The 26,128-nt window shown below is 37.3% G+C and overlaps 2 protein-coding genes across 2 annotated transcripts in view; one reads left to right on the top strand and one right to left on the bottom strand.

Annotated features, from left to right (window-relative positions):
• Positions 1-26,128, top strand: part of LOC149070016 (cyclic nucleotide-gated channel alpha-3-like) — a 251,354-nt gene that overhangs the window by 179,140 nt on the left and 46,086 nt on the right. The window lies entirely within an intron of this gene.
• Positions 15,836-16,657, bottom strand: LOC149070017 (uncharacterized). Its single transcript, XM_089250086.1, has one exon. It carries the CDS (start codon positions 16,655-16,657, stop codon positions 15,836-15,838), a length of 822 nt encoding a protein of 273 aa, XP_089106212.1.

Genomic DNA, 26,128 nt, shown 5'->3' with positions numbered 1-26,128 from the left:
ACCCTGGCTCTCAAATGCGGAGGGACCCCTCATGACGATTAGATCTATTTTACAATTTTCGGAAGTTTGTAAACTGGTAGATAATTACTTGCAGCTATTGGTAGGGGAGGGAGCACCAAAAACCTGCTTTACCCGGGGGAATATGATGCTGTTAAGACGGCCCTGATGGAGATGATGTGCACGGAGACGTTTCGTGTAATAATGGTCTTCGTTTTTTGTGTGCACGTGATCTACCGTTTCCAATATTTAATTAGAAACCGAGAAAGGAGTAAATATACGATACAGTATTTGATTGCTAAGTATATTCCCGATAACCACGTAATACAATACACGGCAAAATACCCAGGGAAAAGTACAGAGGTAAAATAAGAGAACACCAAATGAAGTACCTCTGCTACTTATGTCGGCATCACAAGCGGAAATGGAACTGCCGGAAGCAGAGAAAGAAGAAGGAGGGGGGAAAAAAATCTCCTAGGATCAGGATGCATGGATGCAGGATATCCAGGAACAGCTGCATCGAGGGAAAAAAAATTCAGTAAAGAGTAAGAGGAAAACCATCTTTTCCGGGACAGAATCTCCGGGAAGAGAAGCAAGATGGAGGTATAGGAAAAAAAAACACACTCTCTCTTCTCGATCGATCCAGGATCTGGATATAAGAAAAAAAAAATAAATACATCACGTTGATTTATAGTCAATTTACCGTCGGGTGACCTTGAAGATTAGAATTATGGTGCACCATGGTGGATTTTCATTTTTTTTTGCGCCTCCCCTTGGCTTTCACGAGCATCATCGCCATCACTGCCCTCTACTTTTAGCTTATTGCGGTTAAAATAGACACGACAAGCGAGAAGATTCATTTCCTTCTTAGTCTTAATATATTTTCTACCAGGGATCGTATCACAAAAAATGTACGTTGTTTTGTTGTTAGAATTGCAAAATTGACGTCATCGAACGCGTAGATGGAAAACACTTTTAGCGACGAAAACGTCAATGATATATAATGTCAGAGCCGGATTAACCGTTTAACAAAATAAGCACGTGCTTAGGGCATCAGGAGAAAAGGGGCGCCACTAAAAGTGATCAAACGGTACATTTCTTTCTTCTTTTTTTTAGTTTAAACTTCTTTTTCCCCCGGCATCTGTAGAAAATCCCGAAATTTTAAGAGTACAGCTGGAGATCTTTATCGAAATGTTGACCATGGCTGCAACTAAGGTAGGGTGGGAGGGGGGGAGTCTGGTGCCACTGGACAAGGAAAGTGCTGAGTTTACTTTTTTTCCGTTAAGAATTATGGGGAGGGGGCACCAAAATGGATACAGATTCTCCAAGGAACAGAGTAAATTTTCGTTTCTAGTTGCGGCCTTGAGGGTGACACGAAAGCAGAGAAACTAAGTTTATTGCAAACAAGAGCTCGAACATGTATTAATGCTCTGTTTTTGGATAGATATTTTGCTCTATTTCCATAAAGTAAAAACAGAACCGTCTCATCAGTATCGTAGGACCCCGAGTACAAAAACATTCTGAGGCCCCTCCTACCTAGCTACATAAATTTGCATACTTACTCTCCCCAAAATTTAACCAGATCAAATTATCATGAGACCTCTCCGGCACTTGAGGCTCCCGTGCCGTGGAGTCATATTCCTCGAGTAAAATGATTTTTCAGAACCCTCCCCCCAAAAAAAAATACTTGCTAACCAATTTACGTACTTATTATCGAAAATTGTAAACAGATCTAATCATGGCCCCCACATCCTGGAGCAGGGCTCCTAGGCTGGGATCTTTGGTGGGTCCCCCAAGCCAGACTTTTCTCTTGCCCATCTATAGTTAATTTATAGCATGGAAAAAAAAAACATGATGGTAATTGTTCCTTCCCCAGTGCTGCAGCCCTGTCACCCCCCCCCCCCACCCTTGTGGGGGACCATGCATCTAATTGTGAAGTACTCTTTCAGTACTTTTCATCAGAGTCGAATTTCACATTAATTTCTTGAAGTAATTTCCGACTTCATCCGCGGCCCTCTATATAGTCAACTACGTGGATTACCGAGAATCTACCGTAATGAGTTTTGAAATGAAAATTTTATAATTTTAAGCATTGATTTACTAGACAGCTTTATAGCAGAGCTACATAGTGAAGGCTGTTTCATACTTTTGAAGTTGCGCTTGCCGCCTTGGCTCAGTAAGTGTGGTCTCGGAAGCTGCATCGTGACGTCACTGCTCTAATACTTTTTAGCACCAGCTGCATTGACTTCGCTTATTTTATATTTTAGTGGTCTATTTCAATGTTTTAAGTGAGTGATTTCTCGTTTACGGTGTTGTTTTAGTATCAGTGGTGTGCTCGCGTGGTATTTTTTGGTAATTTATTTTGGTGATTCTAACGTTGATCAATGATAAGCAATATGTAAATTGTTGTGTGATTGGCAGGCCCGTCTTGACGCATGAGCCCACCAGTTCCTGCGAAAGGTGTTCCTGAGTGATGATATCAATACACAAAACACGACAGAAACACCAATTTCTGGTCTGGCTCGGATCCAGTATAATATGGAGGTATAAAAAATATATATAATTTATGGTATCCAGTAAAAATTAATAAGTGAGGGTGAATAAGTAAATGAATGAGTAGAGTGCGTATGTAGTGAATAAGAATCCCGTATTTTACCGAACTGAACTATTATTTTTATTGCCTTTATGGCTCTTAGGATGGGAGCATTTCTTTCTTTCTGGATCTTGTCTGGACTGCGAACGGTTCCATATCACACTTCTGATAGTAATAATGAAGTCAACACTTCTAAAAAAGCACACTTTATTCAAATAAAACGAAAAAGACAACTAAAAATTATCAGAAAGTTCAAAACGTAATTGAAATTATGTCTCGAATTGGCTTTAATTCGAGACATAATAAAACTCGAATCAACTTAATAAAATTCAACTAACGTTAATATTCCAACTGAAATAGGTCCAAGAAATGTATTCCAAATACCCCATAAAAAAGAAAATAACGAAATTTCTCAATTTAAATGTTGAAATTGTTGCAGGAAGCGAACCAATTGTTATGCATATTCTAATGGCAATAATCGAAAAGATAATTTTTGAAACAATTCAGTGAAGTGGGGAAGTACAGTGACTGCAAACTATCGTAATTAACAAGATAGCAAAGCGGGCTTACTGGATTCTGTCAGATCGATGGCGTAACGCATTGCATCAGCTGGTACCGACTCCGGCGCGTCATGAGACAGCCCTTATTACATAGCTCCGGCATTAAAGCGTAAATTAAAAGCTCCAGTATCCTAAAAAAAGAAACTAACATCGGCAAATGTTGATTGAAATAAAGTAAAAGAAAATGACAAAACGTTACTTGAAACTTCCATAAGCTGCTTTTTTTCACTCTCTACTGGGATTTAAATTAGAAATGTAGCAGGAGAGCTTCTAGTTTCACGGGGAAACGTTCAAGACTATGCGTGGGTGTTTAATATGGCTCGGTGGGAAAAATCATTCGTCCATTAGATATTTGACATTCATCGGTGCTGTATTCCAATTCCATTGGCCTGAAAAAATATAAAAGTAACTTCGAAGCAAGTCTCGAAATCATCCCGCCAAACAAAAATTTCTGTTCGTTCCACGACGAAATCGTTTCTGTGGTGGGCGTCGAATGAGGAAAAATAAGAAGAAAAGATGCGATAGAAGACTGAGATATTATAGAGAAGGAAAATGTTCTTCAAAATAGAAAAATGAGAAACTAAAGAAGATTCTCTATCTCCTGCTTTCTTTATTAAATCTGTCTGCTACTTCCAAATCCATTTTATTCTTTTGCCTCCGCAACCAAAATCCGAACTTTATTTTTCAACAATAATCCCTTGACATAGATTTCGTGAACCCCGTAGCGAAGAGTTATCATTATCATTGTATCTTTTATTTCTCTGGGAACGTATCTGATGTTTTCTTACGTGCATATCCCTGTTTCTTTAGCTGTGTGTCTTTTATGGGGTGGGGGGGGGGGTTTGTTCTCTATGTTACTATGGCGGAATCCGTTTATAACAGTTTGTTACTCGGTGGTAGTTTAAAAATCTCTAAATGAAAATGTGTTTTCTTTCTTCCAACTATTTATTACAGAAGTCCTATTCACCACCAGGAGATAATTGGGAAGCCTTTAGAGCTACATTAACTCGTTATTTTCATACTCATTATCAAACTCATTATTTTCATATTACATGGTGTGTTCCCCCCCCCCTCCCATAAATTCTTAAATAGTTTAAAAATTCATAAAAATAGAAGTATTGGGTATATTTGAATGGAGTTTGCGAAAAAGTTATTCTCGGGAATTTCTTACACATTAAAAAAAAAAGATTAGTTTATATTAAAGTGCCCTCTACCGACCTCATCGACCTTGAACCTTTCTTCAACCTATTTTGTGTCCGAAACGTACGTAAAACTTCAGCCGGTGGTTCGTGGCTGAGGTAAAACTACACCAATAGTGCTTTACCCGCTAATGTCAACATCACAATAAAAACCTTATGTAAGCTCCAGTAACAGCAAAATTCGGAAATTAGCTATTAATCGTACAGGCGGCATTTTATAGGATATTGATTTACATATTTCCTTCCGTGTCAGTGGCCTTCCCGCCCTCTATCGCGAAAAATTGGAGCTAATTTTTTTCCCGTACAAAAAAAAAATACCCTTTCGTGCGATTGACTTTTCCCCATACCGTATTCAAATTTTCTAATTCCTTCAATTTTCGAACTATTTATAAAATTATGGGACACCCTGTATATACCTAATATGAATATAATTTATACCTGAAAAGGGGGTCAGTGGCTTTGCTGCAAGGGGTCCGGGATCTTAATCAAATAATCCGCGTTCTCGAACTGTGCACTCATGATATACAGGGTGTCCCATAAATTCTTAAACAGTTTAAAATTCATAAAAGTTGAAGCCATCGATATATTTGAACGCAGTTTGCAAGAAAGTTATTCTCCCGAAGAGGGATTTTTGTTTTTTAATACAGAAAAACATTAGCTTGAATTTGCCGATAAAGGACAACAAATCTTCCTACATGAAAGCAAATCAGGATTACATGGACCAGAACCTTCCTTCCATCTATTCCGTGTCTAAAACTTTCGTAAAGCTTCAGCCACCAATTCCAACAACACGGTGAAAACTTTACTAGACTACGGAGGCAACGAATATCTCAATCTTTCTTCTGAGCTAGTGATGAACGGATGAACGGGACCGTACATGGACGGTCGGACCTAACTCGGGGCAAAGCGCACAATTGGTCACAATGCCACCAGATGGGGATTTATTCCCGTTCAGTGCACGAGCTCCGAGGAAGGATTGAGATATTCGTTGCCTATGTAGTCTAGTGGTCTAGGTCGTGGGTTCGATTCCCCGCAGGCGCAGTAGAACTTTCTCTCTTTCCAAAATATATCTCCGCATCATCCAGCTGTTAAAATGTTTATATGTATAGCGGAGAGTGACATCCTCCTCGGATAATCTTGAATAATTTCTTAATATGTTTAATAATAGGTAGCTTTCAAGTATTATATATCAGCTCTTATAAATAATATACGGGGTGATTATAAAAAAAACTATCCCGACATATGGGCCCCTAACTATTATACCATTCACAGAAACTGAATGAAATTTTGGCACAATGTATTTTGATGTATGCGCTCAAGAACGATATGGAAAACAACAGTGTGACTCTAACAGTTACGGTTACAGTGAGAAAATTTCGAAAATATCAAATGGCAACACCAAGTTTTCTGTATTGGAATGCGATCTCCATACTGAAAAACACTAAATAGCGTTGGAATGGCACCTGTAGCACGAAAATGCCCGGAGCTAGGCAAGGAAAAAGTAAAAAGGACTTTGCCGCGCACCAGAGCATTAATGTTCGTTTCATTCGTCACACCGTTTCTTCGGCTGAGATCCCACAAGGCCTGATTAGTCCTCCACAAGGTCATGTGGAAAATTTGTGAAACACAATAAAATGCTTTATTTTACGCTGCTTCTCTGTCCTTGTTGGTTGTCCTCACTTTTAGCCTATCTACCGCCGGTGATTTTCATGCTACGGTTGCCGTTCGAACACTATTTAGGGTTTTTCACAATGGAGATCACATTCCAATACAAAAAACTTGGTGTTGCCATTTGATATTTTCGAAATTTTCTCACTGTAACCGTAACTGTTAGAGTGACACTGTTGTTTTCCATATCATTCTTGAGCGCATACATCAAAATACCTTATGCCAAAATTTCATTCAGTTTCTGTGGATGGTATGGTAGTTAGGGGCCCATATACAAATACAAATACAACGCCACAACAGGCAAAATGCCCAACGAGGTGGCTGATAAAAAGATGCCCATAAAAATATGGATGTCATATGTTTCAAAAATACAGCAACCCCATTAAAAATGCAATTAACACAAATTATAAACAATATATCCACATGATAAAATATTATACAATGCCCATAAAGAATACTTATGGTTGTCTATTCTAAGAATGGATAGCTTCTCGATTTACCCCAACATGTTTATCGTATTTCTTTTTAAACGTGTCAATTGTGTTACAATTTACTACCTCCGGGGGTAAGCTATTCCATTTATTAACAACCCTATTAGAGAAAAATTCCCTGCGACACCATAACCTTGCATTGTCCCTCACCAATCGATACTGGTGTCCCCTTGTAAAAGCGGTTGATTGGCGGTGTACTAAAAGTTCATGGTCCATCCTATCCATCCCATTGAAAATTTTGAACACTTCGATCATATCTCCTCGACACCTGCGTTCATCCAATGTAAACATATTCAAAAAATGAAGTCTTTCTTCATAACTCAAGCCCTGTGTGCCAATAAGGACACGCGTAGCTCTTCTCTGCACCCCTTCAATCAAGTCTATGTCCCTCTGTAGGTATGGTCTCCAAAACCTTACCGCATACTCCAGTCCAGGACGAACTAAGCCTCGAAAAAGCGGAAGAATGACTTTAGGAGAACGCGAAGAGACCTTTTTGAAAATGAGACCAAGCATTCCATTCGCTTTTTTGACAACCGCTGAACAATGTTCAGAAAACTTAAGTCGCTCGTCAATGAGAATTCCCAAATCGGTGACTCTAGTTGCATCCGGGATAGTGACACCATTCAACTCGTAAGAGAACCGTGGGTTGTTCGAACCAAAATGAGCGACCATGCACTTATCTACGCTAAACGTCATGCTCCATTCATTTGCCCATGCTGCAATCTTGTTTAAGTTGGTCTGGAGCAACTCCCTATCGCTTTCATTCCCGATTACCCCCATTAGCTTCACATCATCTGCGAATTTGCTAGTAATTCCATCGATACCCTGATCGAGTTTGTCGATAAAAAGTGAAAAAAGTATAGGGCCAAGGACACTTCCCTGAGGAACTCCACTTGTGACGTCTGTCCAACCAGAGAATTCCCCGTTCACCATAACTCGTTGCGACCTATCTCTTAACCACGATTCTATCCAATTCAGCAAGTTGCCCCCTATTCCAATCTCGTGTAAACGCTTCAAGAGTTTGCCATGTTGGAATGAAAGCGATAGGGAGTTGCTCCAGACCAACTTAGACAAGATTGCAGCATGGGCAAATGAATGGAGCATGACGTTTAGCGTAGATAAGTGCATGGTCGATCATTTCGGTTCGATCAACCCACGGTTCTCTTACGAGTTGAATGGTGTCACTATCCCGGATGCAACTAGAGTCACCGATTTGGGAATTCGCATTGACGAGCGACTTAGGTTTTCTGAACATTGTTCAGCTGTTGTCAAAAAAGCGAATAGAATGCTTGGTCTCATTTTCAAAAAGGTCTCTTCGCGTTCTCCTAAAGTCATTCTTCCGCTTCTATGTCGGGATAGGTTTTTTATAATCACCCTGTACATATACGATTTTTTTTAAAGTGCTTTTTTCCGTCGATTCATTTATTTCCAATCCTAACTGTTATTTCCTTGTAAAAAAAACCATGTCTATATTTGATTGAAACTGATTGCCTCGATGGCAATTAGTGTAAAAGAAGTTCATTTTGATGATATTCGTTTTTTGTAGCTAGTTTACTTTGATTAATTATCACCTTTGTCTAGAGACAAATGAACAAAAAAACCATCAGGTGCTACGAACCGAATGAAACTCGCAAAATAATCGCCGGAGGTGAAATCGTAAGAAAAAATTTCACTGCAATAATCAGAATTACATTTGCGTCCAAACTCCAAGCTATGTATGCACTTTAACCTCTTTTGAAGATATAAAAAATATATTTTATATACGTTTTGGATGATTTTTTTTTACCTCACGCAATGTTGTTTTGAAACACCGATTGTGAATGGAATTTTTTCTTTATAATTTGATGTACAGGGTCGTCCAAAAGTCTGTATCTGTTTGGAAAAGAAAAAACCCCATTAAGCAAGGGTGTTCAACCTTCAGGAGAGTGCGCGCCACTCCATTGATTTGAAAACGTGTCGTTGCCACTCACTCAAGTGATCTGGAACAGCAACGCGTGTTACCTGAGTGATCTGTAAATGTACCGCGGTGATCGGTGAATACACCGCGGTATCGAAGGCCGCTTATATATAAGTGATGTTGAACTTCACCACGGGTCACTTGAATGATCTGAAAATGTGCCGCGGACAGCTTGAGTGATCTGTACATGCACCACAGTTCACTTGAGTGATCTGGGACTGTGCCGCGGTGGTCTGCAAATATGCCACTGGTCACTCAAGTGAGTTCCGCACCTGGAGTAGGGGTCACTTGAATTACCTGGAGATGCTGCTTAGTTCATTCTTATAAAATTAGGTTCAAGGTCGTGGGCCACATGAGATGACTCCGAAGACCCCATTTGACCTGCGGGCCATGGTTTGAACACGCATTGCTTAAAGCAAAAGCATTTGAAAGAGAAAGGTTTTAAATTTTTTTTTTTTTTTTTTTTGTACTTCCGTTCCCAGAATTATTCGATGGGCGCATCGTAAAACAATTCAAAACAAATTTTTATTGTCAAAAAGTTCTTTTTATTAAGGAAACACCCCCCACAGCCACCATCTCCATATTTTCTTTGATTTTGGAAGTTTTCCCAGGTTTTATATTTCTCCCCATTGTTTCTTTATAAATAGGTTATTTTTTATAGAATATAAAAACCATTTCCATGTGTTGACTTTTAATAGTTTTTTTTAGAAGAAATTTTATTACATTTCAGGGGAGGAACTACAAGTCTGATGCTAAAAACTAATTTAAACTAACCGAAAACAAATTCAAAAGTTGAAAATAATCGAAGAGGCACTGTATTTTTGTTTTTAAACTAGAATATCCATAGGAGAGAAGCCCCATATTTTATCACCTAGCCTGGATCTCGGCCGCATTTCTAGATATAAAGACCAATTTTCTATTTCACTGAGCAGAAATAAGATAGTAGTTAATATTTTTGTAAGGCTATAACAAGTTTATTGTTCCATTTCGTGCTTTAGGAAAAGAAAATGTTAAGGCTACGCACTCATATTACCTCTTTTCACCCAAAGGATGATAATAAAAATGAAGATTTTCATGGATGAGAAATATCGTATTCATATATATATTTATCTGTTTATGCATATAAAGTCTAGACATCGAATGCGTGCAATAATATAAAGCGACTTTTGCCTTGAATGGATCTTAAATTTCCGATTTTTACGGTAGTATTTACGATTATTATCTTTTCTGAAATTGAATGCTTTTTTTTTTCTCAAATTTTTTTACACCTCGCTCTCATAAAATTTGTGAATACAGAGTTATGGAGTCACTTATTTGAAATTCTTCAATCTCAGAACTCGGAGGAAATTACTTGTACAAGAGATATTAATGAGTTAAAAATCTCTTTTTAATTACTTTATAAGTATTAGAGAGGTATATTAATGCCTTGTGGGCTGAAAATAAATGTTTATGTATCGACTGTATATGACCGTGAATACCGACCTAAAACTAATATCGCAATTTCTCCATTTAAGGAGTACAATAGTGCTGATGCAATTTAATACTTTCGTTGGTCCGATGTGGAGACGCTAAGCCGAGGGTTCTTAACCAGGGTCCATGGACTCCTTGGGGGTCCTTGGAAAGGATTCGTGGGAGGGGGGTCTGTGAGTTTGAATGAAAACAAAAAAAATCAACTTTTTGTATTCTTTCCTGATTTATTATGAGATACATGTATATTTTTCTATAAAGTGTCCAGTGGCCTTCATCTTATTGGCGAGGAGTTCCTTGGCCAGTAAGTGAATTTTACGAATTTAATTTATAGAGAGAGAGAGAGACAGAAACAGTTATTGGTGATCCAAACAGTTGTCTGATACACCCCTTATCTCCATATTTCTGTCTAGACTAGCCTTGCTGGTTGTTGTCGTTTCTTTTAGCGCAATCGAATGGGCAGTACGAGATAGGCTACAGTGCATCGAGTCGGTCGCATAAGGGGGCGATTCGGTCTAGGAGCCAATGTTTTATGTTTCCTTTGACACTTTGGAAAAAGATACAAATTCGAGTATTTTTAAGAGCTCCAGAGCCTACCGGTTACTGCTTCAGCCTAAAATCAATCATCCAACGAGGAGGGACCTAACGGCTTAGTTTTCATTCCATGTCTCGGGAAAAGATATATATTTTAGTCCTTTAGGCCACGCCAGGTCCCACCATCTGGTGTTTCAGCTTCGTAACGATTCACCCGAAAAGGAGAAGCTTTTTTTTTTCTGATGTCACGCAGTGTTTACTCCTTTTAGAGAGCTGGATCCCGCCATTAGCTGCTTAGTCTCGAATAGATCACCCAAAGAGGAGTAACTAATATGTTAGTTTTACCCCAAAGTCTCGGGAACGATCGGGAGTCAAAGCTCTCTAGCTGGTGCTTAAATCTCAATTAAATCGTCCATATTATATCAATGTGGGTTAGTTTTCCCTTGACGTCTTGGAAATGATATAGATTCGAGTCTTTCGAGCATACCTGGGCCCACCAGATGGTGTTTCAGTATCAAGTGACAGGTCACTGTTCAAAAAAAAGCCGCTCACGTCCTCTTTACGCACTCCACAGTTCGAGTTAACAAATGTGACCATAAAGAGGTATCCTACTAACTTCAATCTAGGAGGAGGGTAATATGGACATGAATAGACACTTATCCGAATCCTTTTCCTTTTCAGATTGTGAAAATTGTTATTTTTTTCGAAACTAATTGCTGGTCTTTGTAGTGTTTTTCCAGCATGGCCCAGGTCTTCGACCACTTATATCTCTTCCTTGACACAGAGCGGATGACCATTATCTGGTTAGACAGGGCAGGTCTTTGTTGTGCTACAAGCTTTTTTCTTACTTATTCTTGGTCGTCTCACGTCTTGAGGATTACCATTCTGATTGGTTACAAAAAAAAATTCGTCATTAATTTGTTAAAAAAACTGGAAAACTGATCCCCTTTAGTCCACCCCCTAAAACTTTGTTGCTGGTTTGAACTATGGCCCAGTTCATCACGAGTAGCCAAGAGATATAGATGCAACACATTCAGAGTTATTCTTTATTGTCATTAGGAAGATCAATGTCCGTCGATGAAACAACTTACACACTACACTACATTCTTTACCCTCTATAACAGCGGTTTGTAATCGGTATTCCGCGGAGCCCTTGGGGGCACCGTGTGAACTCTCCGGGGGCTCCGCTGCCGCTCGAGGAAAATATAAACAAAAAGTAAATTTGAAAAAAATAATTATGAATAATTTTAAATAATAAAAATTAATCGGTAACTTTGAATAAAGAAAAAGTAGTCCTGCGGGGCTCTGCCGTAGGCATATTTTTGATTGAAACAGCACAAGAATTCAATTAATTGGTGTGGATTTTTAATCAGCCAAATTAATCATTTTGGGCAAAATATGGTTTAGGGGCCATTTAAGTATTACGTCAGCAGATTTTTAGCCATTTTTGACCCCCCCCCTGTCATCAAAAGTCAGCAAATCCGAAACCTCCCCCCCCCCCCCCTCGATGCTGACGTATATATATATATAAACTTATACAGGGTGCTTACTTAATTTCCCTTGCCCGCATTTTACTGGCGAGCCATTGATCTTAGAGGCATACTTCCAATTAGAAAAATTATCCAAAAGACGTGTATATATAGCACTCAGATATGATATTCATGTTGCAAAGGGTAGTATAGTCATTAAAATAAGAAAATTATCTTGCCATACATACACCCTATCCTCAAAAACCCAATAAGAAAGTTACCCTGTCTTTATTTTTTGAGGCCAACAAGAAAATTTCCACTTCCAAGTGCAATATTCACTGAGATATTTGATTTGGAAAACCGGAAGAAAGTTGGAAAGAAACAGTCAAAACTAAAGTACAATGCTTCTTTCCCTTATTTATGCTGTTCTTATCCAGCTTTCCTCTGATTTTTGAATTCCAATATTTCTGCGAATATTGCACTTAGAACAGTGGAATTTTTTTCATTGCGCTTAATTGACGCAGGGCAATAACTTTCTAATTAGGTTTTTGAGGACTGGGTGTCTGTCTAAAAAGTTCTTTTTATATTTTAATAACTGTATGACCCTGTGGTTCACAAAACGACAAAATAGATAAAGAGAAATTTATTCACACAGAGGTGTTACAACCTTGTCGAGCGCCGGAAGAAGGAGCAATAATTCTTTTCTTTCTCCACGGACGCGCGCGCTTTCTCGTGACGATCGCAGCGCCACAGTACCCCCCCTCCAGTGCGGATCGCACGAACTAATTATTGACAACAAAAGAAAGAAAAAAATATATGTACACATATAAGGACGGGATTATGAATGCACTTATACAATGAGACGATTCGGGGGACGACTTACTCTGCCGTAACGGGTCACAATGGGTTCACTGTTTGTACTGTCACTGTTAGTGGCAATGTGCGCTGGTTTCACTCGTGCAATGTTCACACATACGTTTCTTCCTTTGCATTTGATGGTGATAGTGTTATTGCGCCTTGCGACCACTTCATAGGGGCCATCATATGGGCACTGCAATGGCTTCTTGACAGCGTCATTGCGAAGGAAAACATGAGTGGAATGATCAAGTTCTTTATGGATGAATGTTTTGGATTTATTATGGTGAGACGCTGGGACAGGTCGAATTTTCGAAAAGTGTTGTCGTAATTCAGTGAGCAACTGTTTTTCATTGACGTCTGTGGTGGAAGCTGAGAAGAACTCGCCAGGGAGTTTGATAGGTTCACCATATACCAGTTCAGATGTGGAGCATTCCAGTTCCGGCTTGTATGCCGCTCTTAGTCCTAGAAGGACGATTGGCAATACTGCCACCCAATCTGTTGATGAATGGCACTTGATCGCTGCTTTAAGGACGCGATGCCACCTTTCAACGGCACCATTCGCTTCCGGATGGTATGGAGTGGTACGATTTTGTTTGATCCCCAGTAGTTTGCCGAGAGATCGGAATAGATCACTCTGAAATTGTCGACCTTGATCAGTAACGATCACTTCTGGTACTCCAAACCGTGCAACCCAAGTATGTATGAAAGCCTTAGCAACAGTCTCAGCAGTAATATCTGCTATAGGAATGGCTTCGGGCCATCTTGAAAAGCGATCTACGCAAGTGAGGCAGTAGCGATAACCTTCTGATAATGGAAGCGGGCCCACTATGTCGATGTGCACGTGACTAAATCGTCGAGATGGAGATACGAACTGTCCAATATGAGGGCTGGTATGACGATGAATTTTTGACCTCTGACAGGCGATGCACGCTTGAGCCCAATGTCGGATGTCTTTCTTCATGTTCGGCCATACATATCTGTCGATGATCATTTTAACAGTGGATTTAACACCCGGATGCGCAGGTTGATGAATAATTTTGAACACCTCCCAACGGTATTGTTTAGGAATATAAGGCCGTGGTTTAGATGTCGAGGTATCGAAAAAAAGTTGTGTTTTTCCAGATGGGGAAGAGAGCTGTTGAAGAGCGAGTGAAGATGGTATATTTCCGTCAAGCAACTGCTTCAGTTCAAGGTCATTCTTCTGTGCTTCAGCGATGAGGTCGTAATTCATGGAAGAAGGAAAAAGTAGGTCAACTCCTGCTCGCGAGAGAGCATCCGCTACCACATTGCTTTTTCCCTCGATATGACGAATATCAGTTGTAAACTGAGAAATTAGATTTAATTGATTAATTTGTCGAGGAGAAAGCTTGTCGGCTTTCTGATTGAAAACGAACACTAACGGCCTATGATCTGTGAAAACCGTGAAAGGTTTACCTTCCAGTAAATATCGGAAGTGAATGATCGATGCGAAAATTGCCAAAAGTTCGCGGTCATAAGCACTGTATCGCTTTTCAGTATCACTCAGTTTGCGGGAAAAAAACCCGAGCGGCTGCCAGCTATCATTGACTCGTTGTTGTACCACTGAGCCGATAGCTATGTTGCTGGCATCTGTCACGAGTGCAATTGGGGAATAGGGCCTCGGATGTGTCAAAAGAACTGCTTCTCTAACAGCGAGTTTTGTGTCATCGAAAGCTTTAATGAGCTCTGGTGTCCAGGTAATAAGTGTTTTGTCATGACGCGTACAATTTCGAAGTACTAGATGCAGTGGCAATTGTATCGCAGCCGCTTTCGGTAAAAAGCGACGGTAAAAATTAACCATACCGACAAATCGGCGAAGTTCTGCCTTGTTTTTGGGTCTTGGGTAAGAGTCAATGGTATCGACTTTGGCTGGTAGCGGTTTAATGCCCTGAGAGTTGACTAAATGTCCTAGAAACTTGATTGAGCTGCATGCGAACACGCATTTGTCGATATTTATTTTTAATCCGTGTGTACACAGACGTTTCAAGACCTCACGCACATGACCGACGTGCTCTTCAAGGTTTGAAGATGCAATTAACACGTCGTCTAGATAAGGGAAACAGAATGGGAGTCCTCGCAATATTTCGTCTATATAGCGCTGAAACGTTTGCGCAGCGTTTCGCAACCCGAAACTGAGGACGTTAAAGTCAAAGAGTCCGAAAGGGGTGACAATAGCAGTTTTTGGTACATCGGAAGCAGACAATTGTATTTGATGATAAGCGCGTTTCAAGTCTATGGTAGAGAAGATGCATTTACCGTGCAGATCCATAGTGAAATCCATAATATTCCGAATGCTATATCTGTCAGGAACCGTCTTCGCGTTGAGAGCTCTATAATCGCCACAGCATCTCCACGAACCGTCGGATTTTTTCACCATGTGGAGGGGACTGGACCACTGACTATTTGAAGGGCGACATATACCCATGGTAATCATTTTATCGAACTCAGCTTTGGCAGCTCGCAGCATCTCCGGGCCTAATCGACGGGCTCTCGCGTAAACCGGTACTCCTGTAGTTTCGATGTGATGCACCGTTTCGTGTGTTGCTTGCACTGGACTTGATGTTTCTTCCATGAGCTCTTTATATTCTTGTAATAGATTGTGGAAAATCTCATGTCCACATGTCACAGTTACTGCAGGGGAAACAGTTGGAGAAACAGTTGTTCCGGTTGTAGACCGTTCACCCCCGTTGTTGACCAAAACTCGGTTTCCCAAATCCACCGTGAGTCGGAATCTTTTCAGAAAATCGGCGCCGATTATTGGTCGGGATACATCAGCAATGGTAAACACCCATGAAAAAGTTTTTGCTAATCCGAGACTTAGTTTTATCATTTTCTTTCCGTATGTTTTTATTGTAGAACCGTTTGCCGCGGTAAGCGTGAGTAGTGACTGTGGTTTGTTTCTATCAGCTGCAGAAGGGGGTATTACGGAAATATCCGCACCAGTGTCGATGAGAAACGAAAGCTTGCTTAGTGGGTCTGCGATGAAAAGGCGACTGCTGAATGAAACCGACTCCCTCGTCGCCATTAGTTGTCGGTTTGGTCGTTTCCCGAATAGAAACTACATGGTTGCACACACTTACGGGCGTTGGGTCCGAATTCACGGTGATACCAGCAGAGATCGTTTCGAAACCTCATGGATTTTGCACCTTCGTGGCGGTTTCGATTGGGAGGACGTTGAGGGTTTCCGCGTTGTTCTCGAGATCGACGTAGCGCGTCAACTTGCAATGTCAATGTCTCTATTTTTTCAGTCAGCTGCTGCACGTCAAGTTGTTGTGGGTGATCGAGATTTGGTGAAATATTCTGTACTTCTGCTTTGCCGCTGACGCTGATGATCTTGTCTGCCATCTCCGATAACTTTTCCAACGTTTCTGAACTTGTGGAGAGGATTGCTTGAACTTGATATGGTAACCGTTGTATCCATAGACTTCGAAGTATTTCATCGCTGAGACGGCCACTGGACAGATCCCGCATTTCTCGGAGTAACGCCGAAGGTCGACGATCGCCCAGCTCGACTTCATACATCAAACGTTGTAAGCGTCGCTCATCTGGTTCAGCAAATTCAGCTTGGAGGCGTCTTTTTAGTGCGTCGTACATGTTTGCCGCCGGTGGATTCATGATGAGGTCACTCACATGTGCCAAAACACTCGTATCCATGGCTGCAACGGCTGTGTGGTATTTAGTGGCATCGGAGGTAATTCCACTCGCCAGGAACTGAGAATCCAATTGCTTGAACCATAGATGAGGTTGTTTGGCCCAAAACGGTGGGGCTTTGACAGCGACTCGGAACATTGCAGGTGGTTGCTCTGATGAATTGGGCATCGTTGGTTGCTCCGATGGATTGGACATCGTTATCGTTCGATGCCGGGTCACCAAACTGTGGTTCACAAAACGACAAAATAGATAAAGAGAAATTTATTCACACAGAGGTGTTACAACCTTGTCGAGCGCCGGAAGAAGGAGCAATAATTCTTTTCTTTCTCCACGGACGCGCGCGCTTTCTCGTGACGATCGCAGCGCCACAACCCCTTGCAACATGAACGACGTATCTGCATTCAATACGTTATTTGGATAATTTTTCTAATTGGAAGTACGCCTCTAAGATCAACGATTCGCCAGTAAAAGGCGGCAACGGAAATTAAGTAATCTCCATGTACAGCTGTATTTTATACTGAAATGACACCAAAAGATTTACTTTGCGAAATACGAAAAAAAATTGAGAAAAGAAATCGGTATAATGGGTATTTTTTGACCATCTATTTGCCATGTATATTCAAATACTCACGGGACCTAGAAAGTTAAATCAGCATCTCATTTAATTTCATTTAAATTTTAACTGACCATATCTTTTACGGTTGTATTTCGTGAATAGATTATTATTTACGAATTTGTGTCATAAATTTCTATCCACGATGAAATTTCTCCACAATATGTTATGGCATTCTGGACGAATGCAATTCTTAAGGATATTTTTCAAACATTGCTTTTACTGAGCAGAGTTCAGTACACTCCACGTCAAACGAAAGTTTTTATTCGATCTCAAGAACAGGAGAGATTAAAAAGAGTAAAAAAAAAAAACGGAAAAATTGGAATTTTTCCTGAAAAAACACATTTCTTCTACGGAAAATTGAACCGGTGCCCATGTTTCAAATTTTTGAATTACATCAAGGGCAAAAATTCTGCCTCACGGAGATTCTTCCTCTTTTTCTCGGGATTGTCTGTCATGCCATAGTAGAGAAATACACGCGTGTAGCACATACATTGTTCCTTTATATGTAAGTTGAAGGAAAAACATTTTGAGAGAAAAATAATCCTGTGAGAAGTGCATCCGGGAACCAGGTGCTCATGCAAGAAAATCTTCAAAACTTCCCTCAACAAAAAACTGTGTAGAAACGAGATTTTGAGCCATGAATGAGGAGGCTTTTTCATATTATTATAGTTTTTTGTAGGAAAATATCGGATTATAGCATGCTTCAAATATTTCCTGGAAAAATAAATGTCCGATGAATAATAAAGGATTCACTTTTTTGTGATCATTGGTTTAAAACTTATGTATTGTAATTGATGAAATCATTTTTATATCAAAATTTAGTGTCTGTGAGTATAGTTAAAAAATGTTCAATAATAATATGTAATGTTAAAAATGTCCAATAATTTAATTGTATAGTACATCTCTTTTATTAGGAATACGCTCTTGAAAAAGCTGCTCAGTTACCATTAAATGTATGAAATATTGCTTCAACGCAACTATTTAGGTATGGTTTTAAACATCATTATCAGTGAGTTTTTAAAAAAAATAATAATTATTATTAGCTAGAGCATTGTTAAAACAATATTCTCGGTAATGCATAGTTCAAAAATAATTTCTAATATGCATTGTTAAAAAAAAGATTCTCAAGGTGCATTGCTAGAGAATATTTCAAAAATGCCATGTTACAAAATATCGTTAGAATGCAGTGTTAAGAAAATATCATGACACATTGTTGGAAAAAAAAGTATTATTTCGCATTTGTTGGAAGAGAAATATCACGTTGAATTCTTAGAAAAATTTCACGTTAAATTCTTAGAAAAAATGTCATCAAGATGCATTGTTAATATTCTCAATCAAGCATCATTTAAAATATATTACCAATGTAGATTTTTAAAAATAATATCGACTCAAGTATTCTTCAAAAATGTGCTCAATTGTTGAAATCATGCTGAATCAAGCGCTGTTGAAAAACATGCTCAGCCAAGTACTATTGAGAAATATGCTCGATCAAGCATAGTTGGAGAAAATTTCATTAAGGTGCATTGTTGGAAAAAATATCGTTAAGGTGTATTGTTTAAAAATCCATCATGCATAACTTAAAAACAGTCAGTGTACATCCTTGGAAAAAATTTTCGTAATCAAGCATGCATTGTTAGGAAAATATGTTTAAAAATATTCTCAATCAAGAATTGTTAAAAATATATACAGGGTGATTATAAAAAAACTATCCCGACATATGGACCCCTAACTATCATACCATTCACAGAAACTGAATGAAATTTTGGCATAAGGTATTTTGATGTATGCGCTCAAGAATGATATGGAAAACAACAGTGTCACTCTATCAGTTACGGTTACAGTGAGAAAATTTCGAAAATATCAAATGGCAACACCAAGTTTTTTGTATTGGAATGTGATCTCCATTGTGAAACCCTAAATAGCGTTCGAACGGCAACTGTAGCATGAAAATCACCGGTGGTAGATAGACTAAAAATGAGGACAACCAATAAGGACAGAGAAGCAGCATAAAATAAAGCATTTTATTGTGTTTCACAAATTTTCCACATGACCTTGTGGAGGACTAATCAGGCTGGGATCTCAGCCGAAGAAACGGTGTGGCGAATGAAACGAACATTAATGCTCTGGTGCACGGCAAAGTCCTTTTTACTTTTTCCTTGCCTAGCTCCGGGCATTTTCGTGCTACAGGTGACATTCCAACGCTATTTAGTGTTTTTCACAATGGAGATCACATTCCAATACAAAAAACTTGGTGTTGCCATTTGATATTTTCGAAATTTTCTCACTGTAACCGTAACTGTTAGAGTGACACTGTTGTTTTCCATATCATTCTTGAGCGCATACCTCAAAATACCTTATGCCAAAATTTCATTCAGTTTCTGTGAATGGTATGATAGTTAGGGGCCCATATGTCGGGATAGTATTTTAATAATCACCCCGTATATATGCTCAATCAAGAGCATTGTTAAATATATATATATATGCTCAATCAAGCATTGTTTGAAAAATATCATCAATGATGCATTGATAAAAAATTCATCGTCTCATTGAAATATTGAAAAGACATATTTTCGGAGATACTTGAAATTATGATCACACACAACCATCAATGTCTAAAAAATTTCTTAAATTCTGCATTGTTATAAAAATATCATAGTGATGCATTTTGAAAGAATATATCGACAATTGATATGATTAATTGATGCTATGTCGAAACTAAAACAAAGACATTTTTCTTATTTTCCAAAAGTATATAATTTATAATATTCTTCAATAAAGACAACTTTTTTGAAAGAGTCATTTATCTCTTGATAACTTTCTTGACAAGAGCGAGTTAACTCGTTACTGTCTATTTGGAATTATTAAGCGCAAAATTTCTTTTTATTTAGCGATCATAGACTGATGTTGAGGAAAATAAAAGTTGTTCAACTTATAGTAATCGTTTATTCCTTCTCAAGTATAATGACCAGTTTCTGAAAAATTCCTCAACACAAAAGAAGTAAGATACAGAATAAGAATCAGGAGTTCTCACTCATTTCTTTTATCCTTCTTTCTCGTACGTATTTCATAAAAAATACTTAGTCTTAGTAGTCCTACCAATACCATTCCTTATTAAAAGTTTAGCTAGTGTACAAAAATTTTAAAATAAATCAAAATATAAAGTCATGAAAATTTAGCCCAAACTTTAAGCTAGTTCCGAAACAGTACATCACCCAAATTTGTTGCCAAAAATTGTCAGTAAAGAGGTTACGACACATAAAATGGCTAAATGAAATTTTTCAAGAGATATGACTCCTTACGATATCATGATTAATTAAAAAACTTTGACTGATTATAATGAAATTTATTCGATACTTTATTTTAACCTATTTTTGACCGCTCCTTCAATTCATGACCAAATTATGCAATTTTTAAAAGAATGATAACTGGTTACTTAAATAACATTTTTGAAATATATAAAAAAAGGAGATTAACTTTCCATATTTTTATTTGTAATTAATGCAAATATCCAATACAAATACAGAGACAAAATTGTTATCTGTCTACCGTTTTAAACGTATCAATTGTGTAAATTGGGTGTTTTAAAAAAATGCATTTCTGTTCATGGTCATGGGGGAAAAAATTTCCTCAGATCTTTCAATTTCCAAAAATGCTAATTTCATAAAAAAATTTCTATCAAATTAATTGAAAAAAAATTAACAAATGACGGTAGATTCAGACAAAAATGATTAAGATCTCGATAAGAATCGAAAATATAAGATGATATAAAATATTTTTCAAAATAACGAAATGCTAATAAATAGAATTACGAAAGAAACTGGACGATTCAAGTTTTGTTTCACCCCTTAATCCTCTTATACAAACGTCATTCAAGTCCCCAAATATTCCTTGAGAGTAGATTCTTTTGTGTGAAACTCACTGAAATTTTCTGTAATTCCCATGAATGATTTTCTTCCCTAAAATGACAAAAAAAAAAAGTCAAATTTTATTCGCTTCAAATCAATTCCACGAGAGACAAAGGATTAAAGATAAAACTTATCGTTTCTTGCTTCTTATTCTTTTTTAAAACTAAGATCTAAGGGTAAATAAATGCTCTTAAGTATTAGCTGATCGATGTTTGAACAATCTCACATTGTTCCAACTGATCTAAATTCAAATATTTATCGTCTTCAGTGCATGATCCGGATCTAATTCTAAGAAAAAAACAATAAAAATAGAAAAGAGGATGCTATTGTTTGAGTGGAGAGATTCTTTTTAAAAAAAATCATTTTATCAACTGAAGGAAAAAGACAATATTGATCAAATTTAAGTTCAATTTAAAATTTTTCAGTTCCTTTTTTCTTCTTCAACATTTAAAATAAGAATTTTCTATTGTTTCGGCTTTCTTATAAACAGTTTCACCTCAGTCAGTTTTGATATAGAAAACAGCTCTCGATAAGCAAGAAATAATTTTTTTTTAAGTTTTCTTCAGAATAATTAAACTCCAAAATCTAGATTGATCAATTTCATTATTAAAATGTGAATTGAATTTCACTATCAAAGTGTGCATTAATAAAAAAAAAAGTTGTTATAACATTTCAAATACACGTTTGAATGCCAGAACTCTACAGGGTTATTGTTAAATAAACTGACACAACTCAGACGTATGGAAGCATTTTGATGGAACTTGGTATAAAGGATATATCGACCATGGAGGAAAAGAAATATTCAGTTTAAAAAAAGTTGTAAAAATTGACACCAGGTTGAAAAATTTCGGTTTTTTATCGTAGTTATCTTTTCCCTATGGTCCAAATAACGTATATATTATATTTTAATGGTTCTCCCATCCTTCCTACGCTTATTCAATCCATGCCGTTGTATATGTTTACCACATATATTTTATTATACAGTCGGACCCGAAGAAATATAACGAAGTTGAAAAAAAAAAAACAGTGAATTTGTTCGTTATATACGAGAAGTTCGTTATATTCGTACTGGCTTGGAAAATGGTACGATTAAGCAAAATGAAACATAATTTACAAGCACGTGACCATTTTTTAATAATACGAGTACTTTAAAAATAGATTGTTGCAAAAATTAGTTCTGTATTTTTTTAAAAAAAAATGAAATTTAATCGAAATTTTACATCATGAAATACGTGAACAAAAATATGTTAATCGTTACTAGTTTATTTTTCCTTGATATGATGTTGGACATTGAACGTTTTGTATTAAAAACATATTTACCTAATAATCATGCTAAATGTTAAGTCTTTTCTTTTAGTAGGGTGCTGGTCAGTGGAACATGCGTACTGTAGTTCCTTCTCACTTTTTTCGAACAATGCAAGACCTGCTTCCGTACCAATGTGAGCTCCTTCTCTGAATCTCTTCTTATATAATGTTCAGATCACCATCGGATTCTTCTTCTCTCTGAATTGGAATTTCTCTTTAATTCCTCTTTGCTCTTCAAAATCGTGAATAACGAGCTTCGAGTAATCCTGAATCTCTATGATAGCTCACTTTTTGTCCGTTTTTGGATTTAAGCCAACTGTATAGCTTCAATTTTAAAAGCACTTTGCGCTTGGGCATTTTCAAAATTTACACTCACGCAATAACACTCTCACACTCTCAACGTTCGAATCTAGCCAAAGAAAAGTCACAAACAGGGGCGTCGGAAATGTTTTACACCTTTGGGTTCTCGAATCGAGTTTTACGTAGGAAACTTTTATTTCTGAATCAATTCTGGAGCTGCTCTGACGCGTGATAGAAAATACAGTGGGTGAGCGCCAACAGCACCCCGGCTCTGACGCCGCTGGTGACAAATGTAACAAAAGCGTTTTGGAGGTTATGTGTGGTCTTAACAAAATAACCTTTCTCTTTTTTTCTTCTAAGACTTTCTTCAAGCAAAATAGAACTCAATGAAAACAGCAAAAAAAAGCAAAGATTTTACAATAAATACTGAAGAACCTACCAATAGAATGTCTTCCGGGAAAAAAAATAAACAAGAACATTTTCAGTTGTAGCTAAGCATTGTAGGAATGTGAATTTTCAGATAAGAATACAAAGTAATTCTGGAAAATTCTTGTTTGAAAACCGGTTGAAAATTCGTTATAGGCGTACTTTGCCGAAATCTGTCCTCGTTATTAGCAATCAAAATAACACAGATAAGAAATACGAATTTCACGGGGCATAAAAAACTTCGTAATGTGTGAAAATTCGTAATATCCGTGTTCGTTATAACTGGGTCCGACTGTATATGCTATCCTATGCGCCAGTACAAAATTTTACATGCCTCCAATACTTAACTTTTTTACAAATTTTCGAAAATATGCATTAAAAACAGCTGGCGCGCTTGATAGAATTGCATGAAAAAATGTAATTAAACAAAAATTATTCAAAATAAAGAAAATTGCGCTTTTTTTTTTAATTTTTGAAATCAAAATAAAAAATTTCCGTTATATACCGAAATTTTTTATACAATCCCTGCATGCCAATGTGAGTTCTACGTCATCCAACCTTAGATTAGTAGAAAACGTTTTCGTACTTGATGCTCTGAGTTTTAGTAAGCCATATGCAGTTGCTTTCTGAAACTGCAACAAAATTTTTCGGAAAGCAGGCTTTTGTACGGGAGAAGTCACTGCAAGGATGAAATTTCCAAATGATACAAAAATTACAAAATTGTATGAAAGCTGCGTTCTGTGATCGCAATGCCAAAAAGGGCAGGAATTGGAGGGAGGCAATTTCCTGAGCGGTATAATTTAGGAGAAAGGTGACAATTTTTAGGTGGGAACAAAACACCTTCATAAAATCATTGACTTTCACACTGGTAGGGGCGGAAAAATCATGTTGCTTCCCCCCCCCCCCACAAAAATCCTTGTTATTAATTCTTACTGAGGATTTACATAAACATAGACGATATGTACAAACTGAACCTGACACGACACATATTCACTGTCATTTTAGAGAAAATGTCGTCATTTCATGAGAAGAACAGTGCAGGGTGAAGTATACAGATGCTGTAAAAACCTAAATATTTAGTAATTATAGAGTAATTAATGCATATCATTTCATTTTTAATTACATTTACTTTATTTCCAATTAATTTATTTTCATTGCATTTCAATTACATACGAGATCGTTACATAATTTCACATATTATGTCAATTGAGCTTCCATGAAGCGGGAACCTGTGTTCTACGGAAAATAATCTCCTCCCTTTCGATTCCGTTGGAGACAGGTTTTACTGTATTTACAAATTTATTTTTGTAAATACAGTAAATAATTAATTTTAATTTTATTAATTTTATTTACACTCTGTACATGGAAAATGATCTAGCCGTCAAATCTAATTTGCATTGATTTGTTGGGTATGAATTTATCGAATTACAAGACTCTCTCTCATCTCGGAACCCGAGAAAGCTAATTTATTAATCTTTCTTCAAATACATATAAGCTAATTGGATTGGCATCCGGGTAAACGATACCTAAATTGATGAGTCGCAAAATCCATCTTCCAGTTGGCCAGAATAAGAGGGCAATGCATAATAATCGTATGATTTATTGTTTAGCTCTGAGTTTGGTTACGGAATAACCAATCAAAAGTGATTCAAACATTTCTCTGGACTAAATAGACGAGTCTCTTCTCTCTCACCAGTTTCGATCTGATTAAAATCAGTGCCACTTGGAAACGGACAATAAGCTGTCGGGTATTATGTTGACGTCGTATGCAAAGGGATAATCTGTGAGCTACCGAGCTGCTGGAATTAGCTCAATGCGACCAAATTTACATTTCTAATTTCCGGAATCAAAATTTTATTTTGAACACGGGATTTTTTTAAAGTTCGTCAGAGAATGGGAGAATAAAATTTAGGTTAATTTACTTGAATAATATCTCGTGCAGTCCTGAATCACATAAAAATATAGACTTTATTTAAGAATTGTGAGCTTCAGAAGTTCTTCGAAAATTTTGGTCAATTTCTAATAATTTATCGTCAGTGACGAATTGTTGGGAAAACATCCACCAGCCCTTACACCTGATGCCAACAAAATGATGCATTGTTGAAAAAATATTCTACGATGCATTGTTGAAAAAATATTCTACGATGCATTGTTGAAGAAATATCCTAAGATGCATTGTTGAAGAAATATCCTAAGATGCATTGTTGAAGAAATATCCTAAGATGCATTGTTGAAAAAATATCTTATAATGCATTGTTGAAGAAATATCTTATAATGCATTGTTGAAAAAATATCTTATAATGCATTATTGGAAAACCATCTCTCTCAGTCACGAATTTAAAAAAAAAATATCCTCGTGATTCAATGTTGAAAATATCTTTCTATTATGCAATACAAAAAATATTTCCATGATACATTGTTGAAAAATATCGTCAATTATACCGGCTAAATAATGTCGTCAATGCGATAAAATATCGTCATAATTAGGGATCGAATTTTTGTGACCTAAAAATCTTAAAAATATGCAAGCATTTATGACAAAAAAAAAACATAGAAATATGACCTTAAAATTTAAAAACATGAATTTATAATTTTCCCATTACAGTAGACTCTCGCTAATCCGAAATGGCCCGATTACTGGAAGTTAATTGAGAAAGCCCCCATTTAAATAATATAAACTTCTGCGCGCAGACATACAGTGACATGTTTTCCTCTCCTATGCTCGAAGAAAACCGGCCTAAAAACTCCGGATTAACACACGGACGGATTATCGAGAGTCTACTGTATTTCATCCATTCTTTTTCAGTCATTGCTTCTTATCTTATTAAATTGAAAAATAAACAAAAAATTCATTATAAAATTCACCATTTTTATTAAAATTCTCACCCCAAATTCAAATGAAAACCACGCCTACCTAATGCACAATGACTGTTCTTTAGTACGATCTAGAATTGGAGAAATATTTGACCCAAGTCTTGTCAGATGTCTAGTTTTCGCAATCTCGTTGATTCTTTCTCACTGAATCTCACAATGTTGCTGCACATTAAAGCAATTTTGTGTTGGAAATGTAATATTATTTACCAAAACACGATGGAGTTTTACCATCGGTTATTT

Source organism: Pholcus phalangioides, unplaced genomic scaffold, assembly GCF_987345545.1.
Source record: "Pholcus phalangioides strain wild (caught in Gottingen) unplaced genomic scaffold, Ppha-v1.0 ptg000022l_1, whole genome shotgun sequence".
NCBI lineage: Eukaryota > Metazoa > Arthropoda > Arachnida > Araneae > Pholcidae > Pholcus > Pholcus phalangioides.
This window is presented reverse-complemented; position numbering and strand designations above follow the sequence as displayed.